Source organism: Oncorhynchus gorbuscha, linkage group LG06 (genome assembly GCF_021184085.1).
Source record: "Oncorhynchus gorbuscha isolate QuinsamMale2020 ecotype Even-year linkage group LG06, OgorEven_v1.0, whole genome shotgun sequence".
Taxonomy (NCBI): domain Eukaryota; kingdom Metazoa; phylum Chordata; class Actinopteri; order Salmoniformes; family Salmonidae; genus Oncorhynchus; species Oncorhynchus gorbuscha.
In genome coordinates, this window is record NC_060178.1 from 87,302,118 (window position 1) to 87,324,856 (window position 22,739).

At 42.0% G+C, this 22,739-nt stretch overlaps 1 protein-coding gene across 1 annotated transcript in view; it reads right to left on the reverse strand.

Moving 5' to 3' along the window:
* Positions 1-16,843: 16,843 nt before the first annotated feature.
* LOC124038485 (fatty acid desaturase 6-like) overlaps positions 16,844-22,739 on the reverse strand; it is a 30,385-nt gene continuing 24,489 nt past the window's right edge. Inside the window, exon 6 of the mRNA XM_046354428.1 lies at positions 16,844-18,279. Coding sequence (XP_046210384.1) covers positions 18,130-18,279 — 150 coding nt within the window. The 3' untranslated portion in view covers positions 16,844-18,129. The remainder of the gene's footprint in view (positions 18,280-22,739) is intronic.

Consider the following 22,739-nt stretch of genomic DNA (forward strand, 5'->3'; position numbering starts at 1 on the left):
AGATAAGTTCTTGCCTGATTTAGTTATCTGTTGGAAAGATATGTTAGTCTCTGTGGCTGGTTTGTTCTCTGACAAATCAATTGTAAGTTTCAGTGTTTATCAAGGTTCTGTTTTTGGACCACTATTGTTTTCACTATGTATTCTGCCTCTTGGTGTCATTCGGAAAGACAATGTCAACTTTCACTACTATGCGGACGACACACAGCTGTACATTTCAATGAAACATGGTGAAGCCCCAAAATTGCCTACCCTGGAAGCCTGTGTTTCAGACACAAGGAAGTGGATGGCGGCAAATGTTTTACTTTTAAACTTGGACCAAACAGATAAGATAGTTCCCAAGAAACAAAGATATCTGCAATTGGATCTGACAATTCATCTTGATGGTTGTACAGTCGTCTTAAATAAAATTGAAGTACCTCGGTGTTACTCTGGACCCTGATCTCTCTTTTGATGAACATATCACAAATATTTCAAGGACAGCTTTTTTTCCATCTTCATAATATTGCATAAATCAAACTTTTTGTCAAAGTTATGCAGAAAAGCTCATCCATGCTTTGTCACTTATAGATTAGACTACTGCAATGCTCTACTCTCCAGCTACACAGATAAAGCACTAAATAAACTTCCGTTAGTACTAAACACGGCTGCTGGAATCCTGACTAGAACCAAAAAATGTGCTCATATTACACCAGTGCTAGCCTCTCTCCTGTTAAGACTAGGGCTGATTTCAAGGTTATACTGCTAACCTACAAAGAATTACTTGGGCTTGCTCCTACCTATCTCTCTCTGACTTAGTCCTGCCGTACATACCTACACGTACGCTACGGTCACAAGATGCAGGCCTCCTTATTGTCCCTAGAATTTCAAAGCAAACAGCTGTAGGCAGGGCTTTCTCCTATAGAGCTCCATTTTTTTAGCAAAGATCTGCCTATCCATGTGAGAGACGTAGACTCTGTCTCGACCTTTAAGTCATTACTGAAGACTCATCTCTTCAGTAGGTCCTATGATTGAGTGTAGTCTGGCCCAGGGGTGCAAAGGTGAACGGCAAGGCATTGGAGTGACAAACTGCCCTTGCTGTCTCTGCCTGGCCGGCTTCCCTTTCTCCACTGGGATTCTCTGCCTCTGACCCTATTACGGGGGTTGAGTCACTGGCTTACTAGTGCTCTTCCATGTCATCCCTAAGAGGGTTGTCACTTGAGTGGGTTGAGTTACATACGTGATCTTCCTGTCCAGTTTTGAGCCCCCTCATGTGGTGGAAGAGATCTAGCTAGTCTCGGACATGCTGTTTTTGACTCTCTCTCTGTTCCTCACCTGCTCTCTGAATGCTCGGCCATGAAAAGCCAACTGGCATTTATTCCTGAGGTACTGACATGATACACCCTGTACAACCACTGTGATTATTATTTGACCCTGCTGGTCGTCAATGAACGTTTGAACATCTTGAACAATCTGGCCTTAAATGGCCATGTACTCTTGTAATCTCCACCCAGCACCGCCAGAAGAGGACAGACCACCCCTTCGGAGCCTGGGCCCTCTCTAGGTTTCTTCCTAGGTTCCTGCATTTCGAGTTTTTCCTAGCCACTGTACTTCTACATCTGCATTGCTTGCTATTTGGGGTTTTAGGTTGGGTTTCTGTATAGCACTTTGTGACATCTGCTAATGTAAATGGGGCTTATAAATGTATTTAACTCAGAAAACAGTGAAAGTAATCCTAGAAGTAAACGTCTATTTTTCAAAAGTATCTAATCTGAGTGAAATATTTTTGCTGGTATAGGTATGTCTATTGGTATGTTATCCTCCTCCCTTACCCAATATTTTAGTTCTCAATGTTTGTTTTATTGGCAAAGCAAAATAAAAATCTAAATATGAGGAACTCCCAGCAGAGCCCCAAGTCCAATGGGTATATCCTCTGGCATGTTGATGTTCTCAGAATCCATAGCCAGAATGATTTTGCAGTGCATGGTGATGAAACAGGTTTCCTGTGTAGGGAGGGTGAAGACTGAATCCAAAAAATAGTAATAATACAGACGATTAAAAAAAACTTTCACATGGTGGTTTTTGTGGTGAATGTGAATGGAAAAAAAACTATTTTGATAATGGTTTTCATACACGTACCATGTCCATAATGTAGATGCCTATGGGATATTAATTGAAGAGGTAAGGGAGGATGGTAAATGTGATCTGCATAACATAACAATACCAATTGACATACCTTTGCATGCCTCCTCATAAGTATACCTGCAGACACAGGCACAAAAGTGTGCAGTTCATCTGCACGCAATACAGCTAGCCTCCAACATATTCTTATAGCTTATATATTCTGACCTCTTTGTTGATTGATATCCATTGAATTGTGTCCATTTTCTGTTTTAGAAAGATTGGCACACATGAGAAGATAAATGGTATCATCATAAACATGATGATCAATTTAGATCATACAAGGGACAAACCTTAGCTTAAATTGAGAATATTTAAAGTGCCTCAGTTAAATGCCTGCATCTGCTGTCCTTTCAAATCGAAATGTTTCAGTTGGGCAGTTACATTCCTGCAAGAACCCCCACCAACTGAGGTTCCTTGATGAACCCCCACCTCCTATGTGGTTCTTGGAAGAACCTTTTGTGGGGCATTTACAGTGTCAAGAACCCTAAGGTTCTTCAAAGAACTTTGAGGCTCTTAGTTGAACCCTTGTCAACCTACATTTTTACAGCTAGTTTTTTTTTTTGTAATCCGTTACTCCCCAACCTTGGCTGTGGATGAGATGTGTGATCATTATGAGCACCCTATTAAAAGGCAACACTTTGAAAACCTCCCAGTCAGCCAGTGTGTGACTTTTAATGTTGCATTTCCACATTCTAGCATGGTGCCAGATCTGATTGTGCTGTCTTGCCAACTACCTATGGTCCTTGTCATGGATGGAGTTAGCAAAACAGCACAAACATAACTGGGACCAGGTTACTCAACATCTGCACTTGTCTTTCCCTCTCCCTTCCCCTCAGTAGATTCCTGTTCAGGTCTGAACATGCTCTCATTGCTCTGAAAAGACCCATACCTTGTTCTAAAGACAGGAACGGCAAAGCCACTTGACCTCTTTGGGTTTAAACCATTTGTAGATGTGTAAATTTCATGTCAAAGACTGGGCCATCGTTCAGTCCAGAATGTCGACACCTTCTCCCGAAGGGAATTCTATTGTCCTATATTGTCTCGTAATTTGGCACAGAGACTCATATCTCACGTCAAAAAACATTACTTACAGCTATTCATCTATTGTCTTATGTTGCGAGACAACAGTTAGAACCCTTGAAGGGAAACTGAGTCAAATCATGTGTCTCAAAAGTTACCGAAATATCTTGTTTTGATGTTCCCTGAGTTAGCATTAAACAGTAACTCAACAAAGATAATTAGATACATCTAGATACATGGCACAAACTGTTGTATAATGTTATGGGTCAGCACAGACAGAAGACGCTGCCTCCTGTTCAATACCACCCTTATTCCATTATGTAGTTCCTCAAAAGAGGCATTTGCTCGGGATGACACAAAGAACATGAGGAATGAGCTGTTGACGAAGAGGAGCTTTCCCCACTCAGTTATACTTTGAGTTTAATTCAGAATGAGCTTATTGCAGCTGCATGTAAATTACCAAGGATTCAGCTAGTAATTGAGTTGTTGCATGACTATTGTCAAATATTGACTTCTTGGATTGTCATACATTCATATGTTTACTTAAGGAATGGCATAACTCACTGTGCAAATAACAGGTGTGAGCTACACTGTAAAGCCCAACGTGCTGTCATTACTCAGAACTTTTGAGGGAAACCATTGCACATACTATGCATTATCTGAGTACAGTTAAAGTGATTTTGTATTTTTACTCAAACAGATAGTTACTGTTTTGATTTGAATTTGAGTAACGCATCCATGTGCAGGTAGGGTTGCAAAATTCCCAGTTTTTCCAGAAATCCTGGTTGGATATTTTCTGGAAAAGGAAGCAGAAAATATTGGAATTTTGAAAGTCACAGGGATTTTGCAACCCTACTTCCATGCTTGATGTGGCCTGAGGTATGAACTGGGGTACAATTATGCACTTATAACTAAAGGGTACCATTACAGTGACGACCAACCAGTGCTCCCTCACATTGGCTAACCGGACTATCTGCATTGTGTCACGCCACCCACCACCCGCTGTTCAACATATACAGTGCCTTGCGAAAGTATTCGGCCCCCTTGAACTTTGCGACCTTTTGCCACATTTCAGGCTTCAAACATAAAGATATAAAATTGTATTTTTTTGTGAAGAATCAACAACAAGTGGGACACAATCATGAAGTGGAACGACATTTATTGGATATTTCAAACTTTTTTTAACAAATCAAAAACTGAAATTGGGCGTGCAAAATTATTTGGCGCAAGTGACAAACTTTGATTTGAAGTGTTTGTACCCCTTTAGGAACAAATCTAAACCTTTTTGCCTGAGTGTAATATAATGGCCTGAAACACATGGTCGCTTACAGGCCACATCAGGCATGCAAGTCACATTATGCTAGCTTGCAAGGTGATGTGTAATTCCTATTTGAATCCAGCTTTTGTGGTGAAATTGTCTGTGGCATGTAAACAAGGAAATTCAGGCTGCAGTATTAGGGCAAAACTAGGCCCTCAAAATAAGGCAATATGAAATATGTATCCTATTGACTTAAATATATACATTTTAATGATAATATTTGCTTCGGATCTCACTTGGTGAAGGTTGTAGGACAAAAACATGTATGACTGCAACAACCATGTCTCTGTCATTAATCAATACAGCCATGGGTAGTAACTCTACAATCCACTCGAAAGGCAAGACAACCTGGGAAATATACAATTAAGGCTTTACATTAAGCAATGTGTTAATTTAACACAGTGTAGACCCGTATAGACATTGGAACAGTTACATTTAACACTCTCTGTTGATTCAACACGGGATAATTTGCTGTGTTGTACCAGCAGGGGTTGAAGCTCCTCTCTGTGACCGACTGCATTAAGAATGTCAGTCAATATATTCTTTTGGTCAGATTTTCAATTCTGTTTTCTTGATTTGCGGTCTCCGTGTGGTGTTTTTGCTTGAGTGCTAAACTGTATATGTTAGTCCAGAGTTTCCAGAATGTACTACTGTACTGTGAAACTTGGACAATAATCACACAGTGATATAGGACAACCGTTTTTATATGGGAATATCCCTGTAATTGAATTAAAAGTAATCCTGTCTTTGCAGTCGACATGAAAAGTCAACTTTATTAAAAAAGCAGTGTGTCCTTACAGTGACTATAGACTGAGACCAAAACAACATAGTGGGACTCCATCATTCTCCATGTCCTGGCTGACAGAAGTGCTAACATGACCTACAACCAGTCAGACCTACAACCAGTCAGACCCTTCTATATATAGCCTAGCTGTTGTCAAAATGTGTGAAGGCTCTAGTTGATACAAGTTCATTATTACTTTAAATAAGAGCAGCTGCCTTTGATGCAAGCCAAATTCATTATGGCATAAGACTTGGGTAAGAACATGTGGACTGATGAAGGACATCTTCTTTATATACTTTTTATGGACAAATTATGAATTTTGCCATATCATTAAGGATACTAATACAAGCTCAGTGCAGGCTACCATGACAATAGCCAATGTATTACTACACGTGCTCATGCTGGTGAAATGTTCCTGGATGTTTTAGACTTCCACACCTGTTGTAATGCTTTGGATGAGTTTGTGAACAAAACATCCTGTTTAGAGCGAAGTGAGTTTTTATTCCACTCTAAACTGAGAATAAGAGAGGGTGAAAGATTGCATGCAGAAGAGAGTGCAATACCTCTATGGTCTTCTGTCACACAGTCCTGACAGACACACACAGCATCAGAACAGCAGAACAGCTCCAGGGACCATTTGTGAATCTCACAGGTCCGTCTCTCGATGTCCATCAGCGGCTCCACCAGACGGTGGTTCTGGAACTTGGGGTTCTCCAAGTGGGGCCTGAGATGGGCCTCGCAGTAGGACACAAGGCAGGTGTGGCACGACTTTAGGGCCATGCACGGGCTCGTCTCCATACATGAGTCACACACAACATCATCAAGTCCCAACGACTCTACTTTCACCTCTTCCTTGACCTCTTCTTCGTTTGCCTTGTCTTCTCCCTTTGCGTTCTCTTTTGCTTTCTCTTCCTTCGATTTCTTGTTCACCCCATCCTCATTCACTTCCTCTGCAGGCTGTGGAGGGTCACTCTCTCGCTCTTTCCTTTTCTCTTCCTCTGCTTTTTTAGGGTCCTCTGCTTCCTTCAGGTCTTCCTTTATCATTGTTTCCTCTGCGGTCTTTGAATCCTGGGCTTCTATGTCCTTTTCATATTTTTCTTTGGTTTTGATCACCGGTGGAGACTCAGCCACCATTCCATTCAACGTTCCATTCTGTTCCACAGGTGCAGTTTCAGGCTTGCCAGAGCTCTGTAGACACTCAGGACAGCCTTTACCTTTCTTCCTCAAGCAGGAGGCACAGACTGAGTGGCCACAGGTAGTGAGGTAATTCTTATTGAGAGCACTGGAACACACAGTGCAGCAGAGTTTCTGGTCTGGTTTGGATTTTGACTTGTTTTCTGTGTCTGCCGTGTCTCTCTACAGTAGTTTCCTCTGCTCTCTTACTCTCTTGAGACGAACTTCCTTAGCCGCTCCTGTTCTGCATCTGCCTCTGGCTAACCCGAGTCAGTTTCTTCCTGGATCCCTCTGGAGTCTCCCAAGCCACACCTCAACTATGTGAATTCTATAGTAAGTAGGGTAGTATTCTATAGTAAACTGATGTATTTTCTTCATGTGGGAGCCCTCCCCTTTTACTTCCTTGTGTGTCAGATCACAGAGAAAAAAGAAGCAACATGGGTGGAACTCATGTTACAGATTGTACACAGAGGTGTAGTACTGCTCTCGTCTGTGTGTAATGGTTTTAATGCTGGAGTTGATCATGACTTGATAATTGACGATAACACTATCAGATGATTATACAAAGGTGTCTCAAGCCTTTAATTGATTCCCCATATTTTCTGAAAACTAGGGTATCCTACAAGAGGAATAGGCTTGTTCTTCATATTTCCAAGCGGTTGGTCAATTTCAAAATTCTGAAATGCAGGGAAGTTCAATTCAAAGGCAAGTATTGATAGAATTTGAGATTTAATAGAGGCCAGGGCCCGTATCCACAGTGTCTCAAAGTAGAAAAATTGGTCGTAAGTGCTGAGAATAGAGACTATTTACTCCTACTCTTATGTGCAAAAAATAAAAGCTATGCACGAAGCCTCTTTAGTCATAAGCGTTACACCTAGTCGGCAGATATTATGGAGACCTCAAGGCCTGTCCTAAGCAGTTACCAGCAGGTGTCTTGACAATAGAAAAAGGCAGTGAGTCAGTGGTTCCTGCACCATAGACAGGCAATTGGTTTGGAGTTGTTAAAAGAATGTTTTGATATTTCTACATTACCAACCCATAAATTATAGACCTATATGAGACAAAATATTTTGTGCGTTTGACAATGATTTCACATTAGGCCAAATTCACATGATATGCCTAAATACATATAACAACTAGGCTAATAAAACATTTTATTTTTTATTATTGAATTAACCTACATCATGTTATCCCTTCTGAGCGCAAAATCATGTTGTTCAAAAATATGCCTAAGCTTATAAGTTAGGCAATTGATAGCGTCTACGGCCTATGTTAACTTGGATCGTTTTCAGTAAAAATTATAGACCTTTCAAACGTTTATGCAACATTAAAAGGCAAGTAACTTGATGCCTACTGTGCCAAATTTTTAACGTTGTTGAAAGGGAGTGACGAGTGTGTTGATACAATGGTAATATTATCAAAATTCAGCTTTTAACCACCATCATTGAGTGGTGTAAGTTGAGCCATTCAGCATCACTCCGTCAAGGGACATATAGTGTTCTTTCTAACAAAGATATCTACATATATTTACAGATGTTGTGTATCCCTGGAAATGTATCAGCACTTATGTAAACATTACAGTTTTTAAAATATAGCTTGTCCAAAAATAGTGGGGTCTTGGCACAACTTAACCCATGTATGGGGTAAGTTGAGCAACGGGACAGGCTAAGTTAACCCGGCTACCAATTTCTGTACTGAATTAAATATTATACTATATTATACTTTTTTTAAACCATGTCTATCTTTATTTCCATAACAATCACTTTTTTGTGTTTTAATCATTTTAAACATATTTTAACACAGACCTACAGTAACACCAAACAAACACTTTGTACTTTTTTAAACACTTTAAACATAGGCCAGGCCCTGTTGTTATCTGTTGTTATCTCTGTTATATCCCTGTTATATCCCAGCGATAATGCCTTGCATTGCACCTGGGAAGAAAACTATTTGTTCAACTTGCCATTGGCTCAATGATTGATTTCAAATTGTATTTCTTTCATCACATTCCCAGTGGGTCAGAAGTTTACATACACTCAATTAGTATTTGGTAGCATTTCCTTTAAATGGTTTAACTTGGGTCAAATGTTTCTGATAGCCTTCCACAAGCTTCCCATAATAAGAATTTGGCTCATTCCTCCTGACAGAGCTGGTGTAACTGAATCAGGTTTGTAGTTCTGCCCACAAATGTTCTATAGGATTGAGGTCAGGGTTTTGATGGCCACTCCAAAACATTGACTTTGTTGTCCTTAAGCCATTTTGCCACAACTTTAGAAGTATGCTTGTGGTCATTGTCCATTTGGAAGACCCATTTGCGACCAAGCTTTAACTTCCTGACTGATGTCTTGAGATGTTGCTTCAATATGTCCACATAATTTTCTTCACTCATGATGCCATCTATTTTGTGAAGTGCACCAGCCCCTCCTGCAGAAAAGCACCCCCACAACATGATGCTGCCACCCCCGTGCTTCACAGCAGGGATTGTTTAGTTCGGCTTGCAAGCATCCCCCTTTTTCCTCCAAGCATAAAGATGTTTATTATGGCCAAACAGTTCAAATCAAATCAAATGTATTTATATAGCCCTTCGTACATCAGCTGATATCTCAAAGTGCTGTACAGAAACCCAGCCTAAAACCCCAAACAGCAAGCAATGCAGGTGTAGAAGCACGGTGGCTAGGAAAAACTCCCTAGAAAGGCCGAAACCTAGAGGAACCAGGCTATGTGGGGTGGCCAGTCCTCTTCTGGCTGTGCGGGGTGGAGACTATAACAGAACATGGCCAAGATGTTCAAATATTCATAAATGACCAGCATGGTCGAATAATAATAATAAGGCAGAACAGGCCAAGATGGCCAAGATGTTCAAATATTCATAAATGACCAGCATGGTCGAATAATAATAATAAGGCAGAACAGTTGAAACTGGAGCAGCAGCACAGTCAGGTTGACTGGGGACGGCAAGGAGTCATCAAGTCAGGTAGTCCTGGGGCACGGTCCTAGGGCTCAGGTCCTCCGAGAGAGAGAATTAGAGAGAGCATATGTGGGGTGGCCAGTCGTCTTCTGGCTGTTCCGGGTGGAGATTATAACAGAACATGGCCAAGATGTTCAAATGTTCATAAATGACCAGCATGGTCGAATAATAATAAGGCAGAACAGTTGAAACTGGAGCAGCAGCATGGCCAGGTGGACTGGGGACAGCAAGGAGTCATCATGTCAGGTAGTCCAGGTAGTTCTATTTGTTTCATCAGACCAGAGGACATTTCTCCAAAAATTACAATTTTTGTCCCCATGTGCAGTTGCAAACCGTAGTCTGGCTTTTTTTATGGCAGTTTTGGAGCAGTGGCTTCTTCCTTGCTGAACGGCCTAACAGGTTATGTTAGCATCTTCACAAGGTCCTTCACAAGGTTGTTCCACTTTTCGCACCAAAATACATTCATCTCTAGGAGACAGAACGTGTCTCCTTCCTGAGCCGTATGACAGCTCCGTGGTCCCATGGTGTTTATACTTGCATACTATTGTTTTTACAGATGAACATGGTACCTTCAGGTAATTGCTCCCAAGGATGGTCTTGGCTGATTTCTTTTGATTTTCCCATGATGTCAAGCAAAGAGGCACTGAGTTTGAAGGTAGGCCTTGGAATACATCCACAGGTACACCTTCCAGATGTTGTGAATCCCTGGAACTAATCAGAATTCATGTACAGTACATTAAGAAAGTATTCAGTCCCCTTGACTTTTTCCACATTTTGTAACTTTACAGCCTTCTAAAATTGATTAAAGTGTTTTTTTTCCCTCATCAATCTACCCCATACCACATAAACAAAACAAAGTTATTTTTAGATTTTTTGCCAATGTATAATTTTAAAACCCCTGGAAATATTACATTTTCATAAGTATTCAGACCTTTTACTCAGTACTTTGAAGCACCTTTGGCAGCGATTACATCCTTGTCCTCTTGGGTATGACACTACAAGCTTGACACACCTGTATTAAGGGGGGGTTTCTCCCATTCTTCTCTGTAGATCTTCTCAAGCTCAGTGAGGTTGGATGGAGAGCATCACTGTACAGCTATTTTCAGGTCTCTCCAGAGATGTTTGGTCGGTTCAAGTCCGGGCTCTAGCTGGACCAATCAAGGACATTCAGAGACTTAACCTGAAGCCACTCCTGCGTTGTCTTGGTTGTGTGCTTGTCCTGTTGGAAAACGAACCTTCGCCCTAGTTTGAGGTCCTGAGCGCTCTGTAGCAGGTTTTCACCAAGGACCTCTCCGTACTTTGCTCTGTTCATCTTTCCTTCAATCCTGACTAGTCTCTCAGTCCCTGCTGCTGAATAACATATCCACAGCATGATGCTGCCACCACCGTACTTCACCGTAGGGATGGTGCCAGGTTTCCTCCAAATGTGACATTTGGCATTCATCCCAAAGAGATAAATCTTGGTTTTATCAGACCAGAGAATCTTTTTCCTCATGATCAGGGACTTTAGGTGCCTTTTGGCGAACTCCAAGCGGGCTGTCATGTGCCTTTTACTGAGGACTGGCTTCAGTCTGCCCACTTTACCATAAAGGCCTGATTGGTGGAGTGCTGCAGAGATGGTTGCCCTTCTGGAAGGTTCTCCCATCTCAACAGAATAACTATGGAGCTCTGTCACCTCCTTGACCAAGGCCCTTCTCCCTCGATTAATCAGTTTGGCTGGGCAGCCAGCACTAGGAAGAGTCTTGGTGGTTCCAAACTTCTTCCATTTAAGAATGATGGAGGCTACTGTGTTCTTCGGGGACCTTTAATGCTGCAGACATTTTTTTTGGTACCCTTCTGTAACGCAGTTCTTCGTTTGTAGAAAGAGAGTCGGACCGAATTGCAGCGTGGTGGTTACTCATGACTTTAAAAGAAAAAGTGACACATGAAATAACGATACAAAATACAAAACAACAAACGGAACGTGAAACCTAGTTTCACCAGATAGGCTGTAATTACACAGACAGGAACAATCACCCACGAAATACACAGTGAAACCAAGGCTACCTAAATACGGTTCCCTATCAGAGACAACAAGAATCACCTGACTCTGAGAACCGCCTCAGGCAGACAAGCCTAAACTAGACACATCCCTACTCAACCACAATCCCAATGCCTACAAAAACCCCAATACGACAATACAATAAACCCATGTCACACCCTGGCCTGAACAAATAATTAAAGAAAACACAAAATACTAAGACCAAGGCGTGACACCTTCCCCAAATCTGTGCCTCAACACAATGTCTCAGAGCTCTACGCACAATTCCTTCGACCTCATGGCTTGGTTTTAGCACTGACATGCACTGTCAACTGTGGGACCTTATATAGACAAGTGTGTACCTTTCGAAATCATGTCCAATTAATTGAATGTACCACAGGTGGACTCTAATCAAGTCGTAGAAACATCTCAAGGATGATCAATGGCAACAGGATGCACCTGAGCTCAATTTCGAGTCTCATAGCAAAGTGCCTGAATACTTATGTAAATACTTTTAATACATTTGCAAACATTTTTTAAAAACGGTTTCGCTTTGCCATTATGGGGTATTGTGTGTAGATTGAGGGACATTTCTATTTCATCCATTTTAGAATAAGGCTTTAACGTTAAAAAAATGTGGAAAAAGTCGAGGGGTCTGAATGCTTCCGAATGCACTTTCAACGTAGCAGTTTTGAAAACATAGCTTGTCCATATAAAGTGGTCCCTTGGCACAACTTACACTGGGTATGGGGTAAGTTGCACATAGGGACAGGGTAAGTTGAGTAGACTTGGGGTAAGTGGGTGATGGTGCTGGTAGGTCAAAGTTTAATTCATGGAATGTGGGTGTGGTATATTGTATCTCTTAAATTTATGCCTACATTCAGATCGCTCTGTTCAAATCACTTACCCTTCCATTTGTTGACTACCTGTCTGGGACAGGGATGATGTTTTGATGTGCCAATTCGTAGGCAAGTTCCTTGCATTTAAGGCTATTACGCCTCTGAAACTGGTCTAGATATAGATTCTTGATATATTTAGCAAGCTCAGACTATGACTCCAGCCACCCTAGTCATAGACTGTTCTCTCTGCTACATACGGCAAGCGGTACTGGAGCACCAAGTCTAGGTCAGGTCAAAAAGGATTCTTAACAGCTTCTACCCCTAAGCCATAAGACTCCTGAACAGCTAATCAATTGGCTATGGATTATTTGCACCCCCCCCCCACCACCCCCTTTTTTATGCTGCTGCTACTCTGTTTAGTATCCATGCATAGTCACTTTACCTCTACCTGCACATATTATCTCGACTAACCTGTGCCCCCGCACATTGACTCTATACTGGTACCCCCTGTATATAACCTCGGTACTGTTATTTTATTGTTGCTTCTTAATTATTATGTTTTACTTCAGTTTATTTTTGTAAATACTTTCTTAACACTTAACACTTAACGCTTGTAAGTAAGCATTTCACTGTAAGGTACCTGTTGTATTTGGCATTTGATGTCATCAGATAAGAACTTGTGTGCCTCTGCTACTCTATCATTTCCTCTCTTTAGCACAGGTACCCCAGCTAGCATGTGTTTCTTGGTGAGATCATGGTTGTCCTATGGTTATTTTGCATACAACCTTCCCACAACATTCTGGGAATGGTACAAGATACCCAGCTAGCACATAATATTCTGAGAACCATATGTTTCTTAGGTGGGAATTTCAGTACGTAAGTAGAATGTTTTCTACGGGATTTCTCATGGTTCTATGTAAAGTAATGTTCTCAGAACATTAAGACAACTTTCCATGAACCACAAGAAAACATTACTAATGTTCTAAGAATGTGATTTAAAAACATACACATTCCATTCTTAGTGTCAACAAAACTTTATCAATCCTCTATCTTGTGTGTTCAGGTATGTTGGCCATGCCCACTAATTGGCCACACCTGATCTTAATGAGTGCTTGTTTCCTTTGAAATGGGGTCTGTTTGAAGAGACTGAAAGTAACTGCTTTGTATGATGGCACAGTGTACTAATTCCATGGATAGAAAACAGAAGATCATACGTAGGATCAAATCTCACTGATGCTGTGCCACAATAAAATAAAGAAATGTATTTGCATGATTAATGTCTAAGCAAATGAATTGCCATGTGTCCTATCTGTGCTTGAATGTTTAACTGACGCTAGCAGTGTTTTTTTTAAGTCTTATTGAAACATGTACAAGGAAACGCCATTTAATTTCCTTCAAACAACCTATAATTTTAAGGGAATTATAGTAAAACTTTCTCAGACCCTCCCTGCAACCTACAAAGAAACTTTCCCAGAACAGGCTACATTTTCACTTCTGATCTCAGAAAAAAAAACATTTTAGTTTTACTGGTCAGGAAATGTATGGCTTCATTACCAGATCAATGGGAAACCAAAAATGTATTGTTCCCACAACTTCCAATTAACCAAAAATGCTAGCTGGGACATGTATATTGACAAAAAAGAAATCAAACCCCTCTGTCATTATTTTTTATCCCTTACTACTTCTCGAATGTACTTCTACGTTTATATACACGCTGCATGATGATATCTGCTCTGTAACAAGAAAATGCGTTATTTTTAGTAAACACATTGCAAAAATACTATGCATTAAACTGACAAAATAACATAATTTGTATGGTGGCCATTGGCTAAACTTACCCCATGGCCATTGGCTCAACTTACTCAAACGCGAACATCTTTACTATACTAGCCCACACCGCTACAAGGATGCACTTTCATGCTAGGTTTAGGACCTCATATTGTAGCTTATAGAGACCCCAACGGATATATAAAACAATCTACTTTGGTTTAGATACACGCATAATAAAAACCTGTAACACAATATATTAATCTGACTTTGTGAAAATCCATTTTTTGGACTTAACTTGCATACCAGACTGACTCCATGAAATGATGATCACTTCCTACATATTTGGTCACATGATTAATTTTGTGTTCCCTAGAAACAACTAACCATTGGGTCAATATACCCCACTATTCCCTACCGGTATTTAGCATTACTAATATAAACTCCATGTGGTATTTACTTGCAATAAAAACTGGTATTTTACGTAACTACAATGTCTCAGCTGGTAGGCTAGAACTTGTTTTGCCTTGTAATTTATTTAAAAGTAAACATGGCACACTTGAATGGACATTATTACATTATTTATTTCATATAGAATGTAATTAGTGCAAACAAGGATGTGCTTTTGAATTAAAGACACTGCAAAATAATTGGCACTCACAACTCAACTACATCTGTCTATGGTAAAAATAGGTCAATTCAGAGGTTGTGACTAATCTCCTTATAGTCAGTCTAAATGGCAACCTATTCCCTATATCGTGCACTACTTTTGACCAGAGCCTTATTGGCTATAGAGTGGTAAGTAGGGTGCCATTTGTGACACAATCTCAGTCATTTCGTTTATTCAAGTCACAGCTCTTGGCAGAGTAATCATCAAAACACAAACTGTCTATAATTCCATGAAGTTCGAAAGAAATCTGTGTACAATTAATTCCATTCCCCACCCCTAAGAACCCCCCCCCCCAAAGCACCAAGAGAATGAACTAAAGTTGAAAAGGACAGACTGCAAACAATGCAAAAAAAATAATTAAACAAATACATTTAAAACAAAGGACATCAAGGACAACTAAAATCATAACAGCAATGCCAACTGTATATGTTTGTGTGCATGTCTGGCACTATTACATGTATGTGTGTGGTCTTGTATGTGTTTATTTGAATGCGTGTGTGTGTGTATATGCATGTGTACAAACGCCTGCACGACATCAGTCTCAGACAAACCGGCATTAGTTGTAAAAACACTGCCCCTCAGTGTCATTCAACATTTTTTCATGCGGAAGATTTACCTGACACACAAAGGTCACGACAGGGTTTATAGAAACAGGAAATGTCCATACAATTTCATAAATGTCAACAGACAGTTTCGTTCGACATGGTGGGATCTTTTTGTCTATAAAATTAATTATGTTAGAAATGGCCATGGAAACGCCTTTATGCTGAAAATATTGATTTAATAACCATCATATCGAGGTAAACTTGGAGTCACGCGATATGAGCCTTCCACCACATTGTGGAAAAGCATTAAGTTTATAAGCAGATAAAATAAGTAATGATGAACTTCACATGGTGGTTAAGTGCACGGTGATCATGCAAATGTCCAATTGGCTAAATATTGAGGGAAGGCTATTATTTGAATGCTCGTGACATGATGATCGGTTCTTGGCTGCCAATTATTAAATTAAATTACACTCTATCCATATCTCATCACAGAACCCCCTATCCAGTTTATCAGTGGTCTTGTCTAGAGAGTATGCGCCAAAATTAGATTGTGCAAGAGTTTTTGTAACAAAACCATCGGTAGAGTTGAAATTGCGATGGAAACTCATTTGACTTGTGTTTGTTATTTGGTACATGGGAACATAACCACAAAAGTAATTTTTTATGTGCACAATGTAATCACGCACAGCCTTTTTTTATCCGCAACTAGTCTGTTTGATGGAAACACACCTCTGGTGGTAAACCTAGCTCATGTTTTATTGCTATGTTAGATCATAAACTGGCCAGTTGGTAGAGTATGGCGCTTGCAACGGGTTCGATTCCCACGGGGCACCAGTATGAAAATGTATGCACTCACGCGCGCAGTGCTTTGCGGGTAATATTTAATTAAGCTCCCAGTTGAGGACTTGTGAGGCTTCTGTTTCTCAAACTAGACACTAATGTACTTGTCCTCTTGCTTAGTTGTGCACCAGGGCCCCCCACACCTCATTTTATTCTGGTTAGAGACCGTTTGGTCCGTTTTCTTCATTCTTCATCACGTTTGGGTAAGAAAAAAAACGAAAATTAAGTCATTAAAACGCAAACTTTTTTCCAAATTAACTCCATAATATCGACAGAAACATGGCAAACCGATGTTTAGAATCAATCCTCAGTGTTTTTCACATATCTTCGACGATAAAATCCTTCGTGGCAGTTGACTTTCTCTTCTGAAGAAATGGAACGCGCATGGACCTACAGATTACGCAATAATTTTGACACAGGACACCGGGCGGGACACCAGGTAAATGTAGTCTCTTATGGTCAATCTTCCAATGATATGCCTACAAACACGTTACAATGCTGCAGACATCTTGGAGAAACGACACAAAGGGCAGGCTCATTCCTGGCGCATTGACAGCCATATAAGGAGACATTGGAACACAGCGCCTTCAGAATCTGGGGCATTTCCAGTATGAAACTTCATCTTGGTTTCGCCTGTAGCATTAGTTCTGGGGCACTCACAGATAATATCTTTGCAGTTTTGGAAACGTCAGAGTTTTGTCTTTCCAAGGCTGTCAATTCCATGCATAGTTGAGCATCTTTTCGTGACAAAATATCTTTATTTAAAACGGGAACGTTATCCTAAAATTAAAAGAGCGCCCCCTATCTCGAAGAGGTTAAGATGCATGATAATTCTACCTGGAAACTTAACCATTAGGGATCAGAGGTTATGTAGCATGAACAAGGAGTAATTAAAAAATAATAAACACAGCTCCATCTAGGTTGGAGGGGGGAAGAGAGGAATGTATGTGTGTGCCTAATGAAAACAAAGAGGATCCTTAACCTATGTTTGAACCGACCCAGCTATAACTCTGGGGAGATAGGACAGGGAGAGCCCCTCCAAGTTTCCCGTATCTGAGGGGGACTGGAACTGTCAGCTGAGTGGTAATAAACTGTGGTGAGACTTCAGGAGAAAAAGAGAATCCAAATGTTAGTGTGTATGTATGTGCGTAGGTTAGAATGTTATAAAAGGAAAGTCTTTGTGTATGCACGAGAGACCTCTCGCAAATAAACTTGGATTTGATCAATTGTGAGCTGGGAATTCTGTCTGTTTCATTTCAACCAGAACTTTACAAACTCTGGGTTTCAGACCAATTAAGATGATTGAAATTAATGAACATTGATTACAAAATGACATATCACTAACACAATGTGTCATTGGAACACAGGAGTTATGATTGCTGATAATGGACCTCTGTACACCTATGTAGATATTACATTAAAAAATCTGCCATTTCCAGCTACAATAGTCATTTACAACATTAACGTCTACACTGTATTTCTGATCAATTTGATGTTATTTTAATGGACACTTTCAAAAACAAGGACATTTCTAAGTGACCCCAAACTTTTGAATGGTAGTGTATTTATCCCATAAAGTGCCTTATTTTTGTTCCCAATGGGCACAGACATCAATTAGTCTATTCTACTTAGGTTCCACATAATTTAATTAAAATTGAATGTAAAAAAACATTGATTCAACCGTTATGTGCGCAGTGGGTTGTTTAACTACACATTGTCTTGAGTAAAGATCATTGGTATAGCCTATCATGTTATAGTGTTAGATCGTGCAGATACATTTACAGTGTATTTGTTTCATGTAATTGTTTTTCGACAGAAATCATTTATTAATATTGCAGTATATATATTGCTATGTTAATGTCAGTGAGTTGGAGTTTGTGCACTTAAAGAATGATCCTCCTAGATACAGTAGGACAGTGGTAGCAGTCTCTTAATTCAGTGACTGCACATAGCAGCATGGGTTAGTAGATGGTATATTCCCTGTTTCCTGTCCTCCGCCTCATCCTCGACCTCTCTGCTCCATCACTGCACCCCCACCAGCTCCGTGATGGGTGGTGCGAAAACCATGAGCTCCTGGTACTTGTGAAAGAAGAGTTGCAGACGGGAGAGGTAGCTATCCTCCTGGTATGGGAGCTCCTTCTCCTTCAGATACTGGGACACGATGGGCTTTACCTGAGAGGAGAGGAGGGAGGAAAGGGTTCATATTAATTAACAACATTGATTTTATAAAGCCATTTTCTACATCAACAGTTCTCACACATAATTTAGAGGTGAATGTCATTTTCTTGAAAGAAGCTTCTGTAACCAGGTTTCCATCCAACCTTTTTATGCAAGTAAGGTATATGTCAGATAAACTTTCCGAAGGTTGACAAAACAAAATCATTTAGACAAGGTGGGATCTTTTTGTTTCGGTAAAATTAATTATGTGAAAAATGTCAGTGGAAATGCTTTTATGCTCAAATATTGATATAATAACCATAATATTGAAGTAAACTTGGAGTCACGCAATGACATGTTGTGTGGTCCTCACACTACGACTCATAGCATGCAGTTTATTAGGCTACAGATTAAATAAACTATGATGAACTTCTTGGCACTGACGGAAACATGGATCACCACAGACAACACTGCTACTCCTACTGCTCTCTCTTCGTCCGCCCACGTGTTCTCGCACACCCCGAGAGCTTCTGGTCAGCGGGGTGGTGGCACCGGGATCCTCATCTCTCCCAAGTGGTCATTCTCTCTTTCTCCCCTTACCCATCTGTCTATCGCCTCCTTTGAATTCCATGCTGTCACAGTTACCAGCCCTTTCAAGCTTAACATCCTTATCATTTATCGCCCTCCAGGTTCCCTCGGAGAGTTCATCAATGAGCTTGATGCCTTGATAAGCTCCTTTCCTGAGGACGGCTCACCTCTCACAGTTCTGGGCGACTTTAACCTCCCCACGTCTACCTTTGACTCATTCCTCTCTGCCTCCTTCTTTCCACTCCTCTCCTCTTTGACCTCACCCTCTCACCTTCCCCCTACTCACAAGGCAGGCAATACGCTCGACCTCATCTTTACTAGATGCTGTTCTTCCACTAACCTCATTGCAACTCTCCTCCAAGTCTCCGACCACTACCTTGTATCCTTTTCCCTCTCGCTCTCATCCAACACCTCCCACACTGCCCCTACTCGGATGGTATCGCGCCGTCCCAACCTTCGCTCTCTCTCCCCCGCTACTCTCTCCTCTTCCATCCTATCATCTCTTCCCTCCGCTCAAACCTTCTCCAACCTATCTCCTGATTCTGCCTCCTCAACCCTCCTCTCCTCCCTCTCTGCATCCTTTGACTCTCTATGTCCCCTATCATCCAGGCCGGCTCGGTCCTCCCCTCCCGCTCCGTGGCTCGATGACTCATTGCGAGCTCACAGAACAGGGCTCCGGGCAGCCGAGCGGAAATGGAGGAAAACTCGCCTCCCTGCGGACCTGGCATCCTTTCACTCCCTCCTCTCTACATTTTCCTCCTCTGTCTCTGCTGCTAAAGCCACTTTCTACCACGCTAAATTCCAAGCATCTGCCTCTAACCCTAGGAAGCTCTTTGCCACCTTCTCCTCCCTCCTGAATCCTCCTCCCCCCCCCTCCTCCCTCTCTGCAGATGACTTCGTCAACCATTTTGAAAAGGTCGACGACATCCGATCCTCGTTTGCTAAGTCAAACGACACTGCTGGTTCTGCTCACACTGCCCTACCCTGTGCTCTGACCTCTTTCTCCCCTCTCTCTCCAGATGAAATCTCGCGTCTTGTGACGGCCGGCCGCCAAACAACCTGCCCGCTTGACCCTATCCCCTCCTCTCTTCTCCAGACCATTTCCGGAGACCTTCTCCCTTACCTCACCTCGCTCATCAACTCATCCCTGACCGCTGGCTACGTCCCTTCCGTCTTCAAGAGAGCGAGAGTTGCACCCCTTCTGAAAAAACCTACACTCGATCCCTCCGATGTCAACAATTACAGACCAGTATCCCTTCTTTCTTTTCTCTCCAAAACTCTTGAACGTGCCGTCCTTGGCCAGCTCTCCCGCTATCTCTCTCTGAATGACCTTCTTGATCCTAATCAGTCAGGTTTCAAGACTAGTCATTCAACTGAGACTGCTCTCCTCTGTATCACGGAGGCGCTCCGCACTGCTAAAGCTAACTCTCTCTCCTCTGCTCTCATCCTTCTAGATCTATCGGCTGCCTTCGATACTGTGAACCATCAGATCCTCCTCTCCACCCTCTCCGAGTTGGGCATCTCCGGCGCGGCCCACGCTTGGACTGCGTCCTACCTGACAGGTCGTTCCTACCAGGTGGCGTGGTGAGAATCTGTCTCCTCACCACGCGCTCTCACCACTGGTGTCCCCCAGGGCTCTGTTCTAGGCCCTCTCCTATTCTCGCTATACACCAAGTCACTTGGCTCTGTCATAACCTCACATGGTCTCTTCTATCATTGCTATGCAGACGACACGCAACTAATCTTCTCCTTTCCCCCTTCTGATGACCAGGTGGCGAATCGCATCTCTGCATGTCTGGCAGACATATCAGTGTGGATGACGGATCACCACCTCAAGCTGAACCTCGGCAAGACGGAGCTGCTCTTCCTCCCGGGGAAGGAATGCCCGTTCCATGATCTCGCCATCACGGTTGACAACTCCATTGTGTCCTCCTCCCAGAGCGCTAAGAACATTGGCGTGATCCTGGACAACACCCTGTCATTCTCAACCAACATCAAGGCGGTGGCCCGTTCCTGTAAGTTCATGCTCTACAACATCCGCAGAGTACGACCCTGCCTCACACAGGAAGCGGCGCAGGTCCTAATCCAGGCACTTGTCATCTCCCGTCTGGATTACTGCAACTCGCTGTTGGCTGGGCTCCCTGCCTGTGCCATTAAACCCCTTCAACTCATCCAGAACGCCGCAGCCCGTCTGGTGTTCAACCTTCCCAAGTTCTCTCACGTCACCCCGCTCCTCCGTTCTCTCCACTGGCTTCCAGTTGAAGCTCGCATCCGCTACAAGACCATGGTGCTTGCCTACGGAGCTGTGAGGGGAACGGCACCTCAGTACCTCCAGGCTCTGATCAGGCCCTACACCCAAACAAGGGCACTGCGTTCATCCACCTCTGGCCTGCTCGCCTCCCTACCACTGAGGAAGTACAGCTCCCGCTCAGCCCAGTCAAAACTGTTCGCTGCTCTGGCCCCCCAATGGTGGAACAAACTCCCTCACGACGCCAGGACAGCGGCGTCAATCACCACCTTCCGGAGACACCTGAAACCCCACCTCTTTAAGGAATACCTAGGATAGGATAAGTAATCCCTCTCACCCCCCCCTTTAAGATTTAGATGCACTATTGTAAAGTGACTGTTCCACTGGATGTCATAAGGTGAATGCACCAATTTGTAAGTCGCTCTGGATAAGAGCGTCTGCTAAATGACTTAAATGTTAAATGTTAATGTTAACTTCACAGGGTGGTCAATGTGCAAGATGACGTGCGTGATGCTCCATTCCAATAAATAACAAAGGTCTTATTCTGGTGACGTGAACAAAGATTTGATATATTAGGATCCCCATTAGCCAATGCCAATTGCGACAGCTATTCTTACTGGGGTCCGACACATAACGAAAAAGACATTACAGATAAAAAATACTTTACAATTTACTTACATTAACATGTAGTGTGTGTGTCTATCAGTTACACGTACAACCCGTTGAAGTCGGAGGTTTAAAAATACACCTTAGCCAAATACATTAACTCAGTTTTCACAATTCCTGACATTTAATCCTAGTAAAAATTGGGTTCACCACTTTATTTTAAGAATGTGAAATGCCAGAATAATAGTAGAGAGAATGATTTATTTCTGATTGTATTTCTTTCATCACATACCCAGTGGGTCAGAAGTTTACATACACTTAAGTATTTGGTAGCATTGCCTTAAAATTGTTCAACTTGTGTCAAGCGTTTCTGGTAGCCTTCCATAAGCTTCTCACAAAGTTTGAATTTTGGCCCATTCCTACTGACAGAACTTGTGTAACTGAGTCAGGTTTGTAGGCCTCCTTGCTCGCACATGCTTTTTTAGTTCTGCCCACACATGTTCTATAGGATTGAGGTCAGGGCTTTGCGATGGCCACTCCAATAGCATGACCTTGTTGTCCTTAAGCCATTTTGCCACAACTTTGGAAGTATGCTTGGGGTCATTGTCCATTTGGAAGACCCATCATACCACTTAGGAAAGAGACGCGTTCTGTCTCCTAGAGATGAACGTACTTTGGTGCGAAAAGTGCAAATCAATCCCAGAATAACAGCAAAGGACCTTGTGAAGATGCTGGAGGAAACTGGTACAAAAGTATCTATATCCACAGTAAAACGAGTCCTATATCGACATAACCTATTAGGCCGCTCAGCATTTTTCAACTCCACATGGGGACAAAGATCGTACTTTTTGGAGAACTGTCCTCTGGTCTGATGAAACACAAATAGAACTATTTGGTCAAAATGACCATTGATATGTTTGGAGGAAAAAGAGGGAGGCCTCCAACCTGAAGAATACCATCCCAACTGTGAAGCACGGGTGGCAATATCATGTTGTGTGGGTTGCTTGCTGCAGGAGGGAAAGGTACACTTCAC